The 15,094-nt window shown below is 47.5% G+C and overlaps 1 protein-coding gene across 1 annotated transcript in view; it reads left to right on the top strand.

Moving 5' to 3' along the window:
* Positions 1-15,094, top strand: part of OSBP2 (oxysterol binding protein 2) — a 126,354-nt gene that overhangs the window by 108,458 nt on the left and 2,802 nt on the right. The window contains exons 8-13 of the mRNA XM_088143863.1: positions 5,157-5,402; positions 11,546-11,666; positions 12,162-12,265; positions 12,736-12,831; positions 13,727-13,914; positions 14,130-14,350. Of these exons, the coding sequence (XP_087999989.1) occupies positions 5,157-5,402; positions 11,546-11,666; positions 12,162-12,265; positions 12,736-12,831; positions 13,727-13,914; positions 14,130-14,350 (976 nt within the window). The remainder of the gene's footprint in view (positions 1-5,156; positions 5,403-11,545; positions 11,667-12,161; positions 12,266-12,735; positions 12,832-13,726; positions 13,915-14,129; positions 14,351-15,094) is intronic.

The raw sequence follows: 15,094 nt of genomic DNA, 5'->3' as shown, positions 1-15,094 counted from the left end.
CCCTCCGTCTATCTTCCGTTCTCTCTCACTTTTGGGCTCAGCCCAGCATGCATACTCCTATGCACGCCTGGTTCATCATCCAGGCACTGATCCTGCCTGCAGGACCCAGTCAGTCCTGCCTTCACATTTTCCCCTTCTCTTCCTCCTGCTGTGTCAGCAGAACTAGTCCAGGGTTTTTCAAATACGGTTCTGCAGGACCCTGGAGCTCCAGGAGAACCTGAAGAGGTTCTGTTGGCAAAATCATCGTTGTCGTCATCATCATCATCAGAACTTTTCGTGATCAAGAGTTCTGAAAAAGTTTGAAAAGCCCTGGACTTTCTAGAGGTGCTAGATCTGGGTTGTAAACCTCCAGGCCACCATTACATGACAGCAAAGAATTACAGCACAGCAGTGTTGTTAAAGGCAGAGGGGAGGGGCCAGCAGTCAGGGTGGCCCCCAAAAGCTCTGTTCTAAGGGGCTGCCCTGTGATGGGGCCCTCCTGCATCGTGCAACCTCTGCTGTGTCTCGGCTTCCTTCTGATGAGAATGCTCTCAGCGATGGTGTGGAAGGTGCGTGGAGCAGGCTGGGGAGTGTGGGTTTCCCACTGCTGCCCTGTGGCTTGTGACACCTTTTGTTTGCTGCCCCCTCTGTTTCTGAGGTTCCCCCCCCTCAAAACTTATGCATCCTTCAGCTACCCCACGCGCTGTGCCTGGAGGCAAAACTGGAGTTAGGTGGTTTGTGGCTCAGCCTTTTGAGGGAAACCCAGTTGGGTTCTTAACACGTGGTGTGAAGGCTAAGCTGCATTATGGTTTATTTGTTTGGATGGTATGTGAACCTTGTCTGATCTCACAAAATTAAGCAGGGTCAGATTGGGTTAATATGGGAGACCGCTAAGATAACAGACTAGCCTGAAAAGTGGAAAAAAAGGTTGGGAAGAAGGCAGAGGCAACGTCTGTATTGTTCCCAAGAAGACTTCATGGATGTGTCCCGGAACGCTTCAAAAGTCAGGTTTGATTTAAAAGAGAATTTACCTTTCAGCTGGGTAAAATTGAGAATTTCCTTTGACTTTACCCTGTAATTGGGGTTTAGAGTTTAGCATGGTGTGTGAAACTCACCAATTGTATAACAGAAATACACGCCCTTCCCTGTTGAGACTACAGAAAGCCTTTCCCCCTCAATTACACAGGAATATGACCCTAAGAAAGGACTCTCAGAGCCTTTTTAAAAGACTTCTGATATTGCATTCTATAAATAATCCCCAAATCCAATACCTCTGCTTGGCAACGCAGTAAAACAGCAGCAGGACCGCTGCCAAGTCAAAATGTGTTAAATCTGCCCGTGCAATGCTTGTGGTGGCCTCCTGATTAAAGGGAGTCACGCTGGGAGGTATTTGAAATTGTAATAGCGCTGTGACGTGACTCTAAATCTTTCCCGTCTGCCGGGGGCTGCTTCTGCAGATGACAAAGCTTCAGCGGTCGGCACGCGGACGTGCATCTTTTTTGCAAGTGTGTTTATTTCCAGCGCTTGGGCTTGCTTGGTCTCCCGCTCAACTTGCTGGTCAGAATAACTCAGCTGTGGCAGTTGCTGACCTTTCATCCAGCACCTTGCCTGTCCCACGTGGGTGATTTTGTAGTGTCAGCCATTTGAAGGGGGTCCCAGAGAGGCAGTGGGCTCCCCTTTGCTGGTTCTGCTTAAGTCAGGGCTAGACAGCCACCAGCGGGGGAAGCTTTGAGATGGATCCCTGCCCTGAGAAGCGAGATGGACTTGGAGATCTTAACAGCCTTTTCCAGATCTCTTGACTTGCTCTGTTTGCTTCCCGGATAGGAAGGAAAAAATCAGAACCTCTTTGGAAGTTGTCGCTGAATGCAGTTTCGGCTCGGCAGTCTGCCAAATTGCAACGGAGAGAAGGCGGCTCTTCTCCCCTAAACTCTTGCTACCTATTGGCAAGCATGACAAGGGCAGAGGAGTTGACCCTCCATGGCTCCTTCATTCCTTGCCCCTGCCCGCCTCCCGGCCACAGCTTGACCTTCTTGCTAAGTAGCATCTGCATGTTCTAGAACAGAGGTACTTTTCTCCGTTCTAGAGGGGAAGGATCTTTTGCTCCTTAGGAGCAGCAGAGCTGATGCACTCACAACAAGGAGTGCGGCGTCACACTCTGCATGGTTGACGTGAAATGAACGAGGAAGTTACTTGAGAGGTTGTGTCTTTCGGCATTCTTCACCGGGTTTGTATTTTGGATTATTTTTCTTTTGCTTCATTAAACAGACAATCATAGCCACAGCGTAATAGTGGTTTAAATGAGGACCATACAAATAGCAAACTCATCTTTTAGTGATAAAAATATTAAAAACCACAGGGTCTGAATTTAGAGTTCACCATATGAACAGTCCATGCATGGTTTAAAATTTTAAAAAATGCCTGGAAAATAACAAAACCCACATTCTTTAATGATCCAATTCAGCTTTTTATCCCGGTGCCAATACAAATAGTTTGCTGCCAGTAGAAGCTGGTTTGCCTGTTTCTTTTGTGCCACTTCTTTGAATCCTGCCCAGGGCCAGCCTTCTTGTTAGGTAGAGAGGGACAGATGCTGGGGGTGGCACTGTGGGCAGGAGCGATGTGCAAAGGGGAAGCTGTCCCATTGATAGCATTGAAGGAAAATAGCCTTTTGCACACAGATGAGTCTTTGCTTGGGCAGCTAAAGGTCTGGGGCTGTCCCCGAATTATTTATTTATTTATTTATTTATTTATTTATTTATTTGATTTCTCTCCCGCCCATCTCCCCTACAATAGGGGACTCTGGGCGGGTTACAGAGAGAATAAAACTATAAATATACATAAAATACACCCCATATATACAATTAAAACAATACTAAAAACAAAAAATCCAAGAAGATGGAAACTCAGGGCGGGGACAGCCAGCCACTATGGGGCTAGCCATCTCCCTGCTTGAGCTGTTCCCTCCCCACCCCAGGCCAAGTGGCAGAACCAGGTCTTCGAGGCCCTTCGGAAGGCCAGGAGTGAGGGGGCCAATCGCACCTCCGGGGGCAGAATGTTCCAAAGAGCGGGGGCTACCGCAGAGAAGGCCCGCCTTCTGGACCCCGCTAGCCGGAGTTCTTTTACTGAGGGGGTCCGAAGCATGCCCTCTCTGTGTGACCCGATGGGACGGGTTGAAGTCATGGGGAAGAGGGTTCCCTCAGGTAACCCGGTCCCATGCCATGTAGGGCTTTAAAGGTGATAACCAACACCTTGAATTGGACCTGGAAGCAAACTGGTACCCAATGCAGCTCGCGGAGCAATGGTGTTACATGGGCCCTTCTTGGGGCTCCAAAAATAGCCCGCGCAGATGCATTCTGGACCAGCTGTAGCTTCCGGATACTCTTCAAGGGTAGCCCCATGTAGATATTCCTAGTTGTACAACTCCTGTGAGGAGATGCAAGCAAAGAAGCGAGTTTTATTCCAAGCAGGGCTCCGAGATGAGCGCTAGAGGATCTCAAGCTCTCAGTTAGGAGGCTGAGTCTTGAACGAAGCTTGTAAGAACCTTAGGGAGATTGAGGTCCTCGTGCATCATCTCGACTTGGAGATAAAATGCTGAGAGCTAAGGACTGGGTGATGAGGCACCAGGCTAGAAACCAGGAGATGGGAGTTCCAGTTCTGTCTGAAGCCCAGAAGCTGGCCAGGTGACTTTGGGCCAGACCATCTCTCTCAGCCCTGGGAAGGAGAGAAGGGCAAATTCCAAAAATCTCACTGTATAGTTGCCAAGGGTCAAGACTTGACTTGAAAGCATGAAACAAATAAAAAGAACCAGGGAAGATTCAAAAAGCTAAATCCAAATATCTGTGTTGCAGATGTAGGGATCCGCTCTTTTATTACGTTGGTGCCCCACCCATTTTCTGAGGGGCTCCACAGAATCAATTGCTTGCACAGCCTGGTGAAGTCGTTTAGGATGAGAGGAGTAACAATTTCAGCCTGCCATGTTTCTGTCCAAGTGAAGTGTTCATAAGCAGGCTAAGAAATGGACTCGGAGGATGGTTGGGCACGGTATCCCAGCTGTTCCATCTTCCCACTGTGCCTCCAGCCTTTGCTCAGCCAACCTGTCCCCGTCGGGTTTCATACCAGCTTCTCTTCCTTGGCCTTGTATTTCCGTTGTAACAGGCTGGGGTGTGGGTGAGAGAGAGGAAAAGCAGTGAAGAGAATGTGGGCTTTTCCAAACCCTTATTCCCTCTTCCTCTCCCAAGATGGTCAATCTGATGCCCTCCACCAAGGAATATTAAAAATATTGCAGTGTCTGCAAACAACGGCGGAACTGGATTCTCCAGGCTAAAGTGACAGAGCAAAATCTAAATGTAAAATTCACAGGACGTACCCTGATATAAACATTGAATTTTTCCAGCACTGTTAAATTTTAATAAGAAAAAAATGGGCAGACATTGGTGGGTTGACTCATATACTTAGTAACTGAACTAATTTATTCTCTGGGTACGCAGAATACATTGAACCATGAACTAATGGTTCATGGGACGGATCCACGCAACAAAGTTAATACCAGCCAAGCTTAGCATGTTGTGAAAATGCAGATGCTAAATGTTTCTCTTGACCTGGTTAAGCATGTAATTCCATGGGAACATGAAAATGGGATTGTGGGTACTGAGTTCAACTTCCTAAGAATTTCTGGTTGCTTTGGGGGAGGGTTGTTAAATGCGGGTTTTTAATTTATTCCAGCATAGAGAATAGGTGTAGAGGAATTTAAAACTGGCCGTGGGGAAGGAATGAGCGAGCTGTTACAAGGGAATGTGCAGGATTACCCAGTCCTGAGAACAAGGGAAGTGCAAGAACGAAACTCAGAACAAACTTGCCTTGATTTTGCTTTGCGAGTGTGCCCACTGCAGGCTTGTTCAGCTGAGCCCCTGGGCTGGAAAAGGTGACTTGGTGTGGTGCAGAATAAAAACAATGGCCAACCACTGTGCTGGGGCTCCTTAACATCAGTGGTCCTGGATGAGGACAGTGAAGTGGGGGAGTGGTCTTCATTCTCTTTATACCCCCAGGTGTCATTGTGGAATGGGAATGGGATCACCCGGGAGAGAGGTTTGTGGGGCCCATAAGGGACTGTGAGCACCTGCTCTTCCTCCCCAGGGCTGGAGCCCCCATAACCCTCCTTCCCTGCTTCCCTCTCCTTGCAGGTCAACTTCAATGAACCCCTATCTATGCTGCAGAGGCTAACAGAGGACCTGGAGTATCATGAGCTGCTGGACAAAGCTGTCAAGTGCGAGAGCTCCATCGAACAGATGTGTTTTGTGGCTGCCTTTTCGGTGTCTTCCTACTCAACCACAGTCCAACGGACTGCCAAGCCCTTCAACCCACTTCTGGGTGAGACCTACGAACTGGACCGCTTGGAGGAGCTCGGCTTCCGCTCGCTCTGTGAGCAGGTGAGCTGAAGAACTGGCACAGGGTGAGGGCCAGCTGCTGTAGGATTTGGGTCCATGCCCCCTGTTCAGGCAGGGGGGGACTCGTATCATTCTTCAGCACTAATTTGCTCCAGAAGATCCTTGTGAGGCTGGAAAGGGAGTAATCCAAAGATGCTTCTTCACAAAATGGAGAAGAAGACGGTCCTGCAGCATGGTAGAGCAGCTCTCTGTGATGAAAGATGTCAGCCTCTGGGGCTTTTCAGCTTGGAGCAGATAAAGGAAGATAGAGGGAAAGAAAATCAGGCATGGCGTGGAAAAGGTGGGGGGGGGGCAGAGAGACTGATGGCTTTCTTCCTCTTTTCAAGGTTTGACCTCCAAGTGTTCAGCTTGAGGGTCAAACATTAACCCTAAAGTTGGGAAAGTTGAGGGCCCCGTTACAAGACACAAATTGTGGGATTTGTTGTCCCCAGATGTGAGGATGACCATCAGGTGAGATGGCTTTGAGAGGGGATAGGACAAATTCATAGAGGAGCAGGTTCTCAGGGGCTACTCCCCTGGTGGCTATTAGTACCTCTGGAGTCACAGCCAGCGTGGCTTGGGTACCAATTGCCGAGAAGCATCAGTGCCCTGATGGGGAGCATCTTGTTGGCCAGGGGGGGCTGGATGAGATCCAGGGGGCTCTTTCATTATTAAGGATACAATACAGAAATAAAATAATTCATGCTAAACTAAAGGACAAAACTCCCTTTTTGAGGTGCTACTCTGAGACAAGATGCTTCCATACAGCTACTGCTGTTGCAGCTTGACTCCTACAGGCCACCATCTAATTGGGACTGCTAACCAATTTATGAATTTATTTAGTGGCTTCTTTGCAGCTGCAGCCTGGCACAAATGAGTCTATGAGCCACCTAGTTGGCTCCCTCTTGGGAGGAAGAGTTTTGAGTATTGGATTAAGAGCTTCGTCATACTCCAGTTATGCGTCTTTTTAATATATCGGCTTTGGATTTGAACATCCCTGCTGTTCATGGATTGACTGAAGCCCAAGAGCCACATTCACATGATGTTCTATGCCATAACTCAGTTTAGCAGCCAATAGGCCAGTGTCCAGCTGCCACCCTCTGGCGCAGAGCAGCCTCCAAACTTGGCACCAGAGGAGGTAGGCATGAGTGGGGCATTAACAGAGCATGGTTGCTGCTAAGCTCCCAAGTTTTTCTCCATTGAACATTTTAAAAGTTTCTGTTTTGGTGTTGTTGCAAACCATAGTTTGCTTTGCGCCCAAGTAAAAAAGCCATGGTTTTTGGATCCTGGCTGGATTGCCACAAACTAGGTTTAGAAAAAATAGAATCTCCTTCTCTTGGACATGACAAGTAGGTGGTGCCCAAAACTTTAGTTCTCCATCCTCCAGATGGTAACTTGGAGCATTCTTTTCCTGGAGTCGTTGTTTGTTCTAGGGAATTCAGATGTTTCTCTGTTCCATTTATCCCCTTGTGTGTGAATGGGTTGGATATGACAATATCTGACCAGGAATGAATAGTTGAGATTCTCTTTCCAGCCAAATTAAGTTTCGAGCAAAGGCCTCCTTTTTCCAACCTGGCTAGGAATTCTGGGAGTTTGATTCCCAAAACATCTGGAGGGTCCCGGACTGGGAAAAGCTCAGTGAAAGCAAGCCAGGTGGGGTAAAGATGGAGAACTACTTTGCAAATTCCCTGATACGGTATCATAAATCTGCAGCTGTATGGAAAAGTTGAGGTACTCCTGGTCAATGTGTACATTTCAGTGAATCCCAAAGTGAACAAAACTGACTCAATCTGTACACGGTACAAAGTTAAGCCTGAAATCGTTCTGGAAATTTGAATGCATCCTTCACTGTTTATATGCAGTTGTTTAAGATTCAAACTACGAAAATGGTGAATACGGCACTTCTTAATAATGTTAATTGAAACTGTTGGAAGCATTTAGAGGACTTTTTGTTTAATCGCCTTCCCCTGTTTTATAGGAGCAAATTATCTTCATTTTCAAATGCTCACGCAGCTGCTTAGAGGAGCCTGTGGTGTTTCAAAACAGAAAGAACAACCTGAGAGGCAATCAGGGTCTGTGCATTGTTTGTTTGCCTGTGGAATTGGCTAATTGTAGGCCTTATAAGTCAATCACATTTTGGGGCTTTATTAACAGCTTTGCGTTGCAAAAAAGTAGCACTGAATCGACTGGAAGAATGCCCAAACTTTTGCACCTGCCATGTTCACTTTCTCTTATTCTGAACCTGTAAACCAGCTCACAGATAGAGTAAGTATGCATTCAGGTTTGCAGAAAGACGCCTCGTTTAACTTTGTTCTGCGCAGAGGCTGTGTCAGCTTCTGTTCACCTAAGGATTCCTTGAAACGAAACCCGTTTGACCGAAGGTGCCTAAACTTTTACATGGATCTGTCTGATTCCCTGCTGCACACCTGTTCAGGTGTCCTGCTCTATCGCAGTATGAAGCAAAGAGCTGGGCTTGTGTTTGAACATGTTTGAATGTGTGTGTGAGAGAGACAGAAAGCTGCGTGCTCAAACACCCTTGTGGGGGGAACCTCTTCATCAACAGAGGTCTGGGCATGTGGATGGAGTATAGTAAGACTGCTTGGTGTTTAACACTCAAAGGGGAAAAGGTGCTTTGAAGAGTTGCAGACAGGTGCTCTTGAATGGCCCCACAGCCCCAAAGTACCTTTTTGCCTTTTAAAAAGTCCTAGAACATAACCTTTCATATCTCAGTGCTCTCAAATGTCTTGGACAGCATCTGCTATGGGGGAAGTGGCAACTGTGGGCACCAGGTTAAGAAAAAGTAAATCTGGCTCGTGCCAGAAGCCAGGACGGAATTGCATTTGATTTCCTACATTTTTATCTAACAATTCTGTGTGTCTTTTTAAATTATTTTTTTACTGGACGCTTAGAAGAAGATATACAAACAAGTAAAAAGAGAACATGAGTAAGGAATAAAAGGGTATTACCCGGATAAATAAACCAGGATTTTAAAAATATTTTAGCTTTCTAAAGTATTCATTAGTAATGAATAATTAGATATACGTGTTACATTTTAAGGGACTAAGAATTACTAGTGAACTTGCTAAACATGGGTAACAAAGACCACGCTCAACACAATATAAATCACCGAATGGAATTGTACGCCATAGTAAGTTCAGTCCACGTTACTAACATCTACAGTTTTGCATGTCTTTAAGTTCCAGGCACTTTTAATTTAAATTTCAAACAGTTAAGTCTATATTGCTGTCTTTGACCAACCGGAAAAGGTGTACAAAGGTATACCTATAAAATAAAGGTATAAACAGAAAAATAAGAAAAGTGTGTACAAAAATCCAAGCATGTGAGGGCACTCTGGCTGCAGCGTCTCTCTCTATTGCACACCAGGACTAATTCGGCCGACAGGGCTAGCTGACTTCCCTCCGTCCCTCCCAACGCTGTGCGCTTGGCGGAAGAGCAACCCAGACAGAAGGAGGATACTGTTTTTTGGTCAAGGGCGTACAATAGCTGCACTCCTCTGCTAGAACCTGCAAACAATTTAAATTTCACTAAATAACACTTAGCAAATTACTTCCCAGTCAGTCTTCCCTGTCCTGTTAGGAAAAAGGAAGCAATTCTGTGACCACTTTTAGTTCAGGGGCTGTAATTTAATTTTTTTTGTTTTTTTTAAAGGAACGTCTTCAGTTCTCCATTTCCTCCACCCGCTAATCTTGCGACTAAAATCCAATTACTCAAGCAGGATTTCCTCCTGCCAATTCCAGCAGGACTTAATCAAGCATTTTGTGGGGAGGATAAGAAGAAAATCATCTGTGTTTTGTGCAGTAATTGAATTTCTCGAGAGAGAGGACTTGGGTATATGCTGTGTCTTATTTAAGGCAGCACTCTCCTGCCAGCACCTGCGCCACTGTGTCAGCCGCTGAGAAGAGCCCCAGGAATGGGTGCTCTGGCTGGTCCATTGTAGGCAATGTGATTTGCAATTAAAAGTCTTGATGTCTGCAGGGATAGGCTGGTGTGGGTCTTCCGGGCTGTGTGGCCGTGTTCTTGAAGTCTTGTTTCCTAACGTTTCGCCAGCACCTGTGACCGGCATCTTCAGAGTGCAGGAGCACAGACAGGAGCAGTTCTCTCTGTGCCCAGGGTGATGTGACCCTTTTGTGGGTATTTATAGAGACCTGGAGGGGGGGGAAAGGGGGGATTGGGGGTGTGGGGGGGGGTTGAGTTACTGAGTGGCTGCTTGTTTTGGTGTCAGCATCTGTGTGTATCTTCCTGGGGATTCGGCAGGGTTTTTTCCTCTATTGAATTGTTAACGAGGGGCTGCTGGGGGTGATTAGCAAGTTCATTGTGTGAACTGTTCACATGTCCTGGTGGTTGAGCTGAGTTCGTTGACCTTTTGCAGGCTGTATTTTTCAGGACTGGTAGCCCCCCCCCCCCAGATCTCTATAAATACCCACAAAAGGGTCACATCACCCTGGGCACAGAGAGAACTGCTCCTGTCTGTGCTCCTGCACTCTGAAGATGCAGGTGTTGGCGAAACGGTAGGAAACAAAACTTCCAGAACACTGCCACACAGCCCGGAAGACCCACACCAGCCATCGTATGCCGGCCGTGAAAGCCTTCGACAATACATCTGCAGGGATAACTGTGGGTCAAGAACCTGCCCCTTCCACAGGACCCCTTGTACAATAGTTTTCCAAAGATTCTCGTCATTGCAGAATCCATGCATCCATTATGAGCGTACTCTTAAGAATTATAGTCTAATAAAATGAATCATTCATTTCCAGCCCCAGCCCCAGTAGAGTAGTGCTTTTGAAGTCCCCAGTGCGAGTTGTACCATGGAGAACCAAAAAATGGGGTTTCATGATATCAGGCAGCGACACATCTCCCTCGTCAGGGGGTCTGGAAGCCTCTCTGCCTACAGCAAGTCTGTTCCATTCTATAGCATCTGTCGCTTCAGTTGTATATATTCATAGGAATAATCAGTACAAAAGAGAAAACTCACACTGGTGGAGGCCTACTGCAAAATTGTACCTGTTTGGGGAGGTTCGGGGCAGGTTTCAGGCTGGAAAAAGAATTCTAAAATGTGTGGACCGCAGCTTAAAGTATGGCAAAAGCCAGCTGGGTTAAGCCTTGCACCATCTTGCTTCCACCCTGTCCCTTCTTGCCCTTTAGACTTTTTTTTTTCCCCTTTTCCACCCCATTTTTTTCTTCATTACTGTGTTCTTTTTAGAAACAGCACAAAGCAATCTGGAAAGGAATGCTCAGCTTTTCCAGTTGTATCATTCTAGTAGCAGAATTTCCGAACAGGCTTGCAAGGGAGTCAGCGCCATCCAGCGATGGAATCGCCTTGCTTTGGATGGTGCTGCAAATGGATGGATCTAAATTCTTGCCAGGATGGGTGGATGAATTGGCTGGTTGATTTGTTCCTGTTCGGTTTGTCTTCCCTGCCATCTTTGTCCTTTTTACTTTGTGTTGTGCTGTTTCCTTGTTTTTAAATGTTTTTAGCATTTTGTAAAGTGCCCAGAGTCACTGGCAGTCGGGTGGCATATACCTTTAACAAATAAATAAAATAAAATAAAATAAAATAATTAAATTAAATTAAATTAAATTAAATTAAATTAAATTAAATTAAATTAAATTAAATTAAATTAAATTAAAATATATAGTAATGGTGCCTTCATTTTAAGCAGTGACTGTCTCACCGTCTAGACCAGTGTTTCTCAACCTCAGCCAGCATGCTTGCTGGGGAATTCTGGGAGTTGAAATCCACACACCTTAAACTTGCTGAGGTTGAAAAACTCTGGTCTAACAGATTGGTTGTGGCTAGCTCTTCCCATGTAGGTGTAATGATTGGTTCCCAGAGTGATAAGGGTTCGGGAGACCATTATGTAAGGAGCCCCCTGCAAGCTTCTCCCTTATTAGTGAACAGAGTCGCCTCCTTGCTGGATCACGGGAAGGCTGTTATGAGAATCAGAAGGTCTCTGCCCTGGGCGATATTGATTCCAAAGAGGAAATAGTCCAATTGCTGGGATTCTTGTAACTCCCCCCCACTCAAACGCCCTCTCCATAAATCTTGCTAAAGGGAACTTGGAGAATCATGCTTGCAAAGGCTCGCTTTCAGTTTTGGGCATCAGGTTTTGTTTCTCCTCCTCCAGGTGAGCCATCACCCCCCGGCGGCAGCTCATCACGTCTATTCCCGGCGAGGCTGGACGCTGTGGCAGGAGATCACCATTGCCAGCAAGTTCCGAGGCAAATACCTTTCCATCATGCCGCTGGGTAAGTAAAAGGCCTCCTCTCCACGTGGAACCCTCTTGGCTGCGTTCTTGCATGGCCCCGAGCACGGGGTGCTGAATAAATCCAATCTCTGGATTCATGTAGCACTTTAAATCATTAAAAAAAAAGTCCAGGGGCTCATTCACACAACATGGTGGTCTGATGCAGTGGGTGAATCCAGCCTGTTTCCTTGGGCTGAGGTGGAGTTTGGGAGGGCATTGAAGACGGCTGCTTCATTTCATATGTTCTGTGCATCTGGACAGAAGCTCTGGGCCTTGGGCAGCCTGATCCTGCACCCTTTTTAAAGACAAGCAGCCTGGGATGGTGGGGTGGCCAAGAGAACAGCCCCTCCTTTGCGTTGTCTGCTACAAGGTCTGCTAGATCTGACTTAATATTTAAGCCACATCCCAGACAAGGAAGGAGCAGGGACCGTCCTGTTCTCGGCGGCGTTTCTCTTTGCGCCATGCTTGACTAGCTGCTTTCTCCTCTTCCATGCAGGTGCCATCCACCTAGAATTCCACTCGAGCGGCAACCACTACGTCTGGCGGAAAGTGACGTCCACGGTTCACAATATTATTGTGGGAAAGCTCTGGATTGACCAGGTTAGGAGAATGGGTCCCCTCCTGCAGGATTGCTCAAATCGTTCGGTAGAGAAAGCAACACGGTCAGCGATGGCCCTGCAGATGAGGAGAGGTTCAGTTACAGAGACAGTAGCAAGAGGGATTTATCAGCGGGAGCAAAGAATGGAGCTCCTATTGAGAAGCGATGAAATGGGCTTGCATGATATATACATCTCCTGGTGCAAAACGGCTTTGGCATTCAGACAAATATTTGATTTTGTTCCCGTGCTATACGTAAACCAAAATAAGATCCAAGTCTTGCAGCTGATAGGAATACAAAGTAAGGGTAGGAAGGGGTTGGGATGTCAAGTAAATTGACAGTGAGCATTCTCCCTCTGTTCAGGGTGGGGTGGTCAGGAAGAAATGAAGAAACTACTTTTCTTAATTCTTGATTCTGGTTTCTGTCGACATGGACAATTAACCCCTCCGCAAATTCTCTCTCTTTTGTCCAGTCTGGTGACATAGAAATCCTCAACCATAAATCAAAAGACAAATGCCAGCTGAAATTCACACCCTACAGTTACTTCTCCAGAGACGTCCCCCGAAAGGTAACCCTTCCCCTGCACCCCAAAGGCACAATATTATTTATTGTCGCAGTAGCTGATGCCAAGGACACTCCACCGTGGATCAACACAAACTCTCGCGTTCATGGAAAAGCAAGATTAGGATTTTCTCCAAATAAACTTTAAATATGGGGTGGTGATAGGTGTTAGATTCACTAAGACTATACTAATGCCATAGGTGTAATCACCATCACTGGCCTATTGCAATAACAAGTCAACTGTGGGAGGCCCCGGCCTGTAGCACTGCTTGGCCAAGAGATGGAGGAGCAAGAATGTCACCATGCCTCTCCTGCAACTTCACAGATAAGATTGCTTTTCGCCCTTGAGCACTGCTGGATTCTCTAACGGCTTTCTCAGTTCGTGCAATCAACCCAGAGAGAACAGTGACCTTGAATCGCTACCCGCAAGGCTTCTAGGTTTGGGATCAGCCAGGAGAAGCTGGATGGGTGCTGTGGAAAGTGAGGAAGACGACCTTGATGGAGATATGTAGGCTCTGTTGCCTAAGCATTTTTTACGTGCAGAATGTCCAGATAACATTTGGAAGTGGCTGAGAGAGACACCTCCCTAATTCACTGAGCAGTGTTTCTCAACCTTGGCAGCTTGAAGATGTGTGGACTTCAACTCCCAGAATTCCCCAGCCAGCATAACTGGCTGGGGAATTCTGGGAGTTGAAGTCCACACATCTTCAAGCTGCCAAGGTTGAGAAACACTGCACTGGAGTATAAGGAGGGGGAAGAATCCCAGCACAATCAGACTTGCAAGATTCTGTGATTATAGCCCATCTCCGTCAAAGTCGTTTTAGGCTACCAGTGAAGCTGATTTCTACCTAGTGGGGCTGAGAGGCCCCACGAATCCTGCTCTTTCCGGTGTTCCTCCCCAGGTGACAGGTGTGGTTATGGACGCCGATGGCACCGAACACTACGTCATGTCTGGCACGTGGGATGAGAAGATGGAGTGCTCGAAGATCATGCAAAGCAGCCAGGGAAACTCCAGTTCGGAAGGCAAGCTTCCGAAAACGGTCTACCAGACCTTGTCCCCCAAGGTCCTGTGGAAGAAATACCCCCTTCCGTGAGTCCTCCCAACAGGGCTTGGGGCTTAAGGGTTGTCCAGCTGTGGGCTCGGCCTTTCTAGGGCTGCCGAAACAGCCCGGCGTATTTTGGCAGTGCGGTGAGCGTAGATGACCCCACGCTGCCCATACACGGCTGGACACCCACGCAGGGATGCGCCTGGTTGTGCCCACCCGCCCCACTCTTTAAAGTCAGACCTGGCTCTTCCTTCTCCAGGGAGAACGCTGAAAGTATGTACTTCTTCTCCAAACTGGCGCTGACCCTCAACGAACCGGAAGAGGGCGTTGCTCCTACGGACAGCCGCATGAGACCCGACCAGAGGCTCATGGAGAACGGCAGATGGGATGAAGCCAACGTGGAGAAGCAGCGGCTGGAGGAAAAGCAACGGGCCGTGCGCCGGCAGCGGGAAGCCGAAGCAGCAGAAGCACTAGAAACAGGTACTCGCAAAACTATGCTTGCATGTTGTTGGGGCCAAGCGGTCGGGCTAGAAAAAGGCACCCCTGGTGTGGGTTTTTGGACTACAAATCCCATCATTCCCTCATCGCCATGCTGGCTGGGCAGATGGGAGTTGAAATCCAGAACCTACGGAGGGCCCAAGGTGACTTCTCTTCAAACAAGCAAACTGGGGGGGGGCTGCCGAGGGGGGATATGGCCCTGCTTTATACTGAGAGGCACTGCGTGGCTTGGGCAGGAGCGCATGGCCCATGCAGCCCCTCCAAAGCTTTAGCGGTGCCTCCCTCCAAGGACCTCTGAAAGCTGTTTCCATTGTAACTTTTAGGCAGAGCGTGCACAGCCTGCTCGAGCAGGTCATCTGAATGCTGCAAAGCCACCTTCCCACAACAGGCTTAGCTTTGTCACAATTGGGTCTGGGGCGATTTGGCATACGCAAAACCGTTTGGCTGGTTCCTGGGTCAGGGTCTTGGATGAACTGAAAAAATGGGTTAATTCAGGGACCAAGTCAGAAGTGTTGTGCAAATATAGCAAAAGGGGGAAAGCATGAACTACGCAACTGAAGAATTAATTCCATGAGCACTAGAAAGAGAGCCAACTCAGCTAGCAAGACTGATATTCTAGTGTGTGTCCTGGATGGGGATATAGTACCCCAGAGAGAACGGGTGTGCAATTTGGGGGTCCTCCTGAACTTGGAGCTCCTGTTTGGGGACCAGGTAGCAGACGTGGCC

The sequence above is a fragment of the Python bivittatus genome, unplaced genomic scaffold, assembly GCF_059951505.1.
Source record: "Python bivittatus isolate LINGU-HERP-01145 unplaced genomic scaffold, Pbiv_v1 ctg000390_np1212, whole genome shotgun sequence".
Classification (NCBI taxonomy): Eukaryota; Metazoa; Chordata; class Lepidosauria; order Squamata; family Pythonidae; genus Python; species Python bivittatus.
Note: the sequence above shows the minus strand (reverse complement) of the source record. Positions and strands in the feature narration are given on the sequence as shown.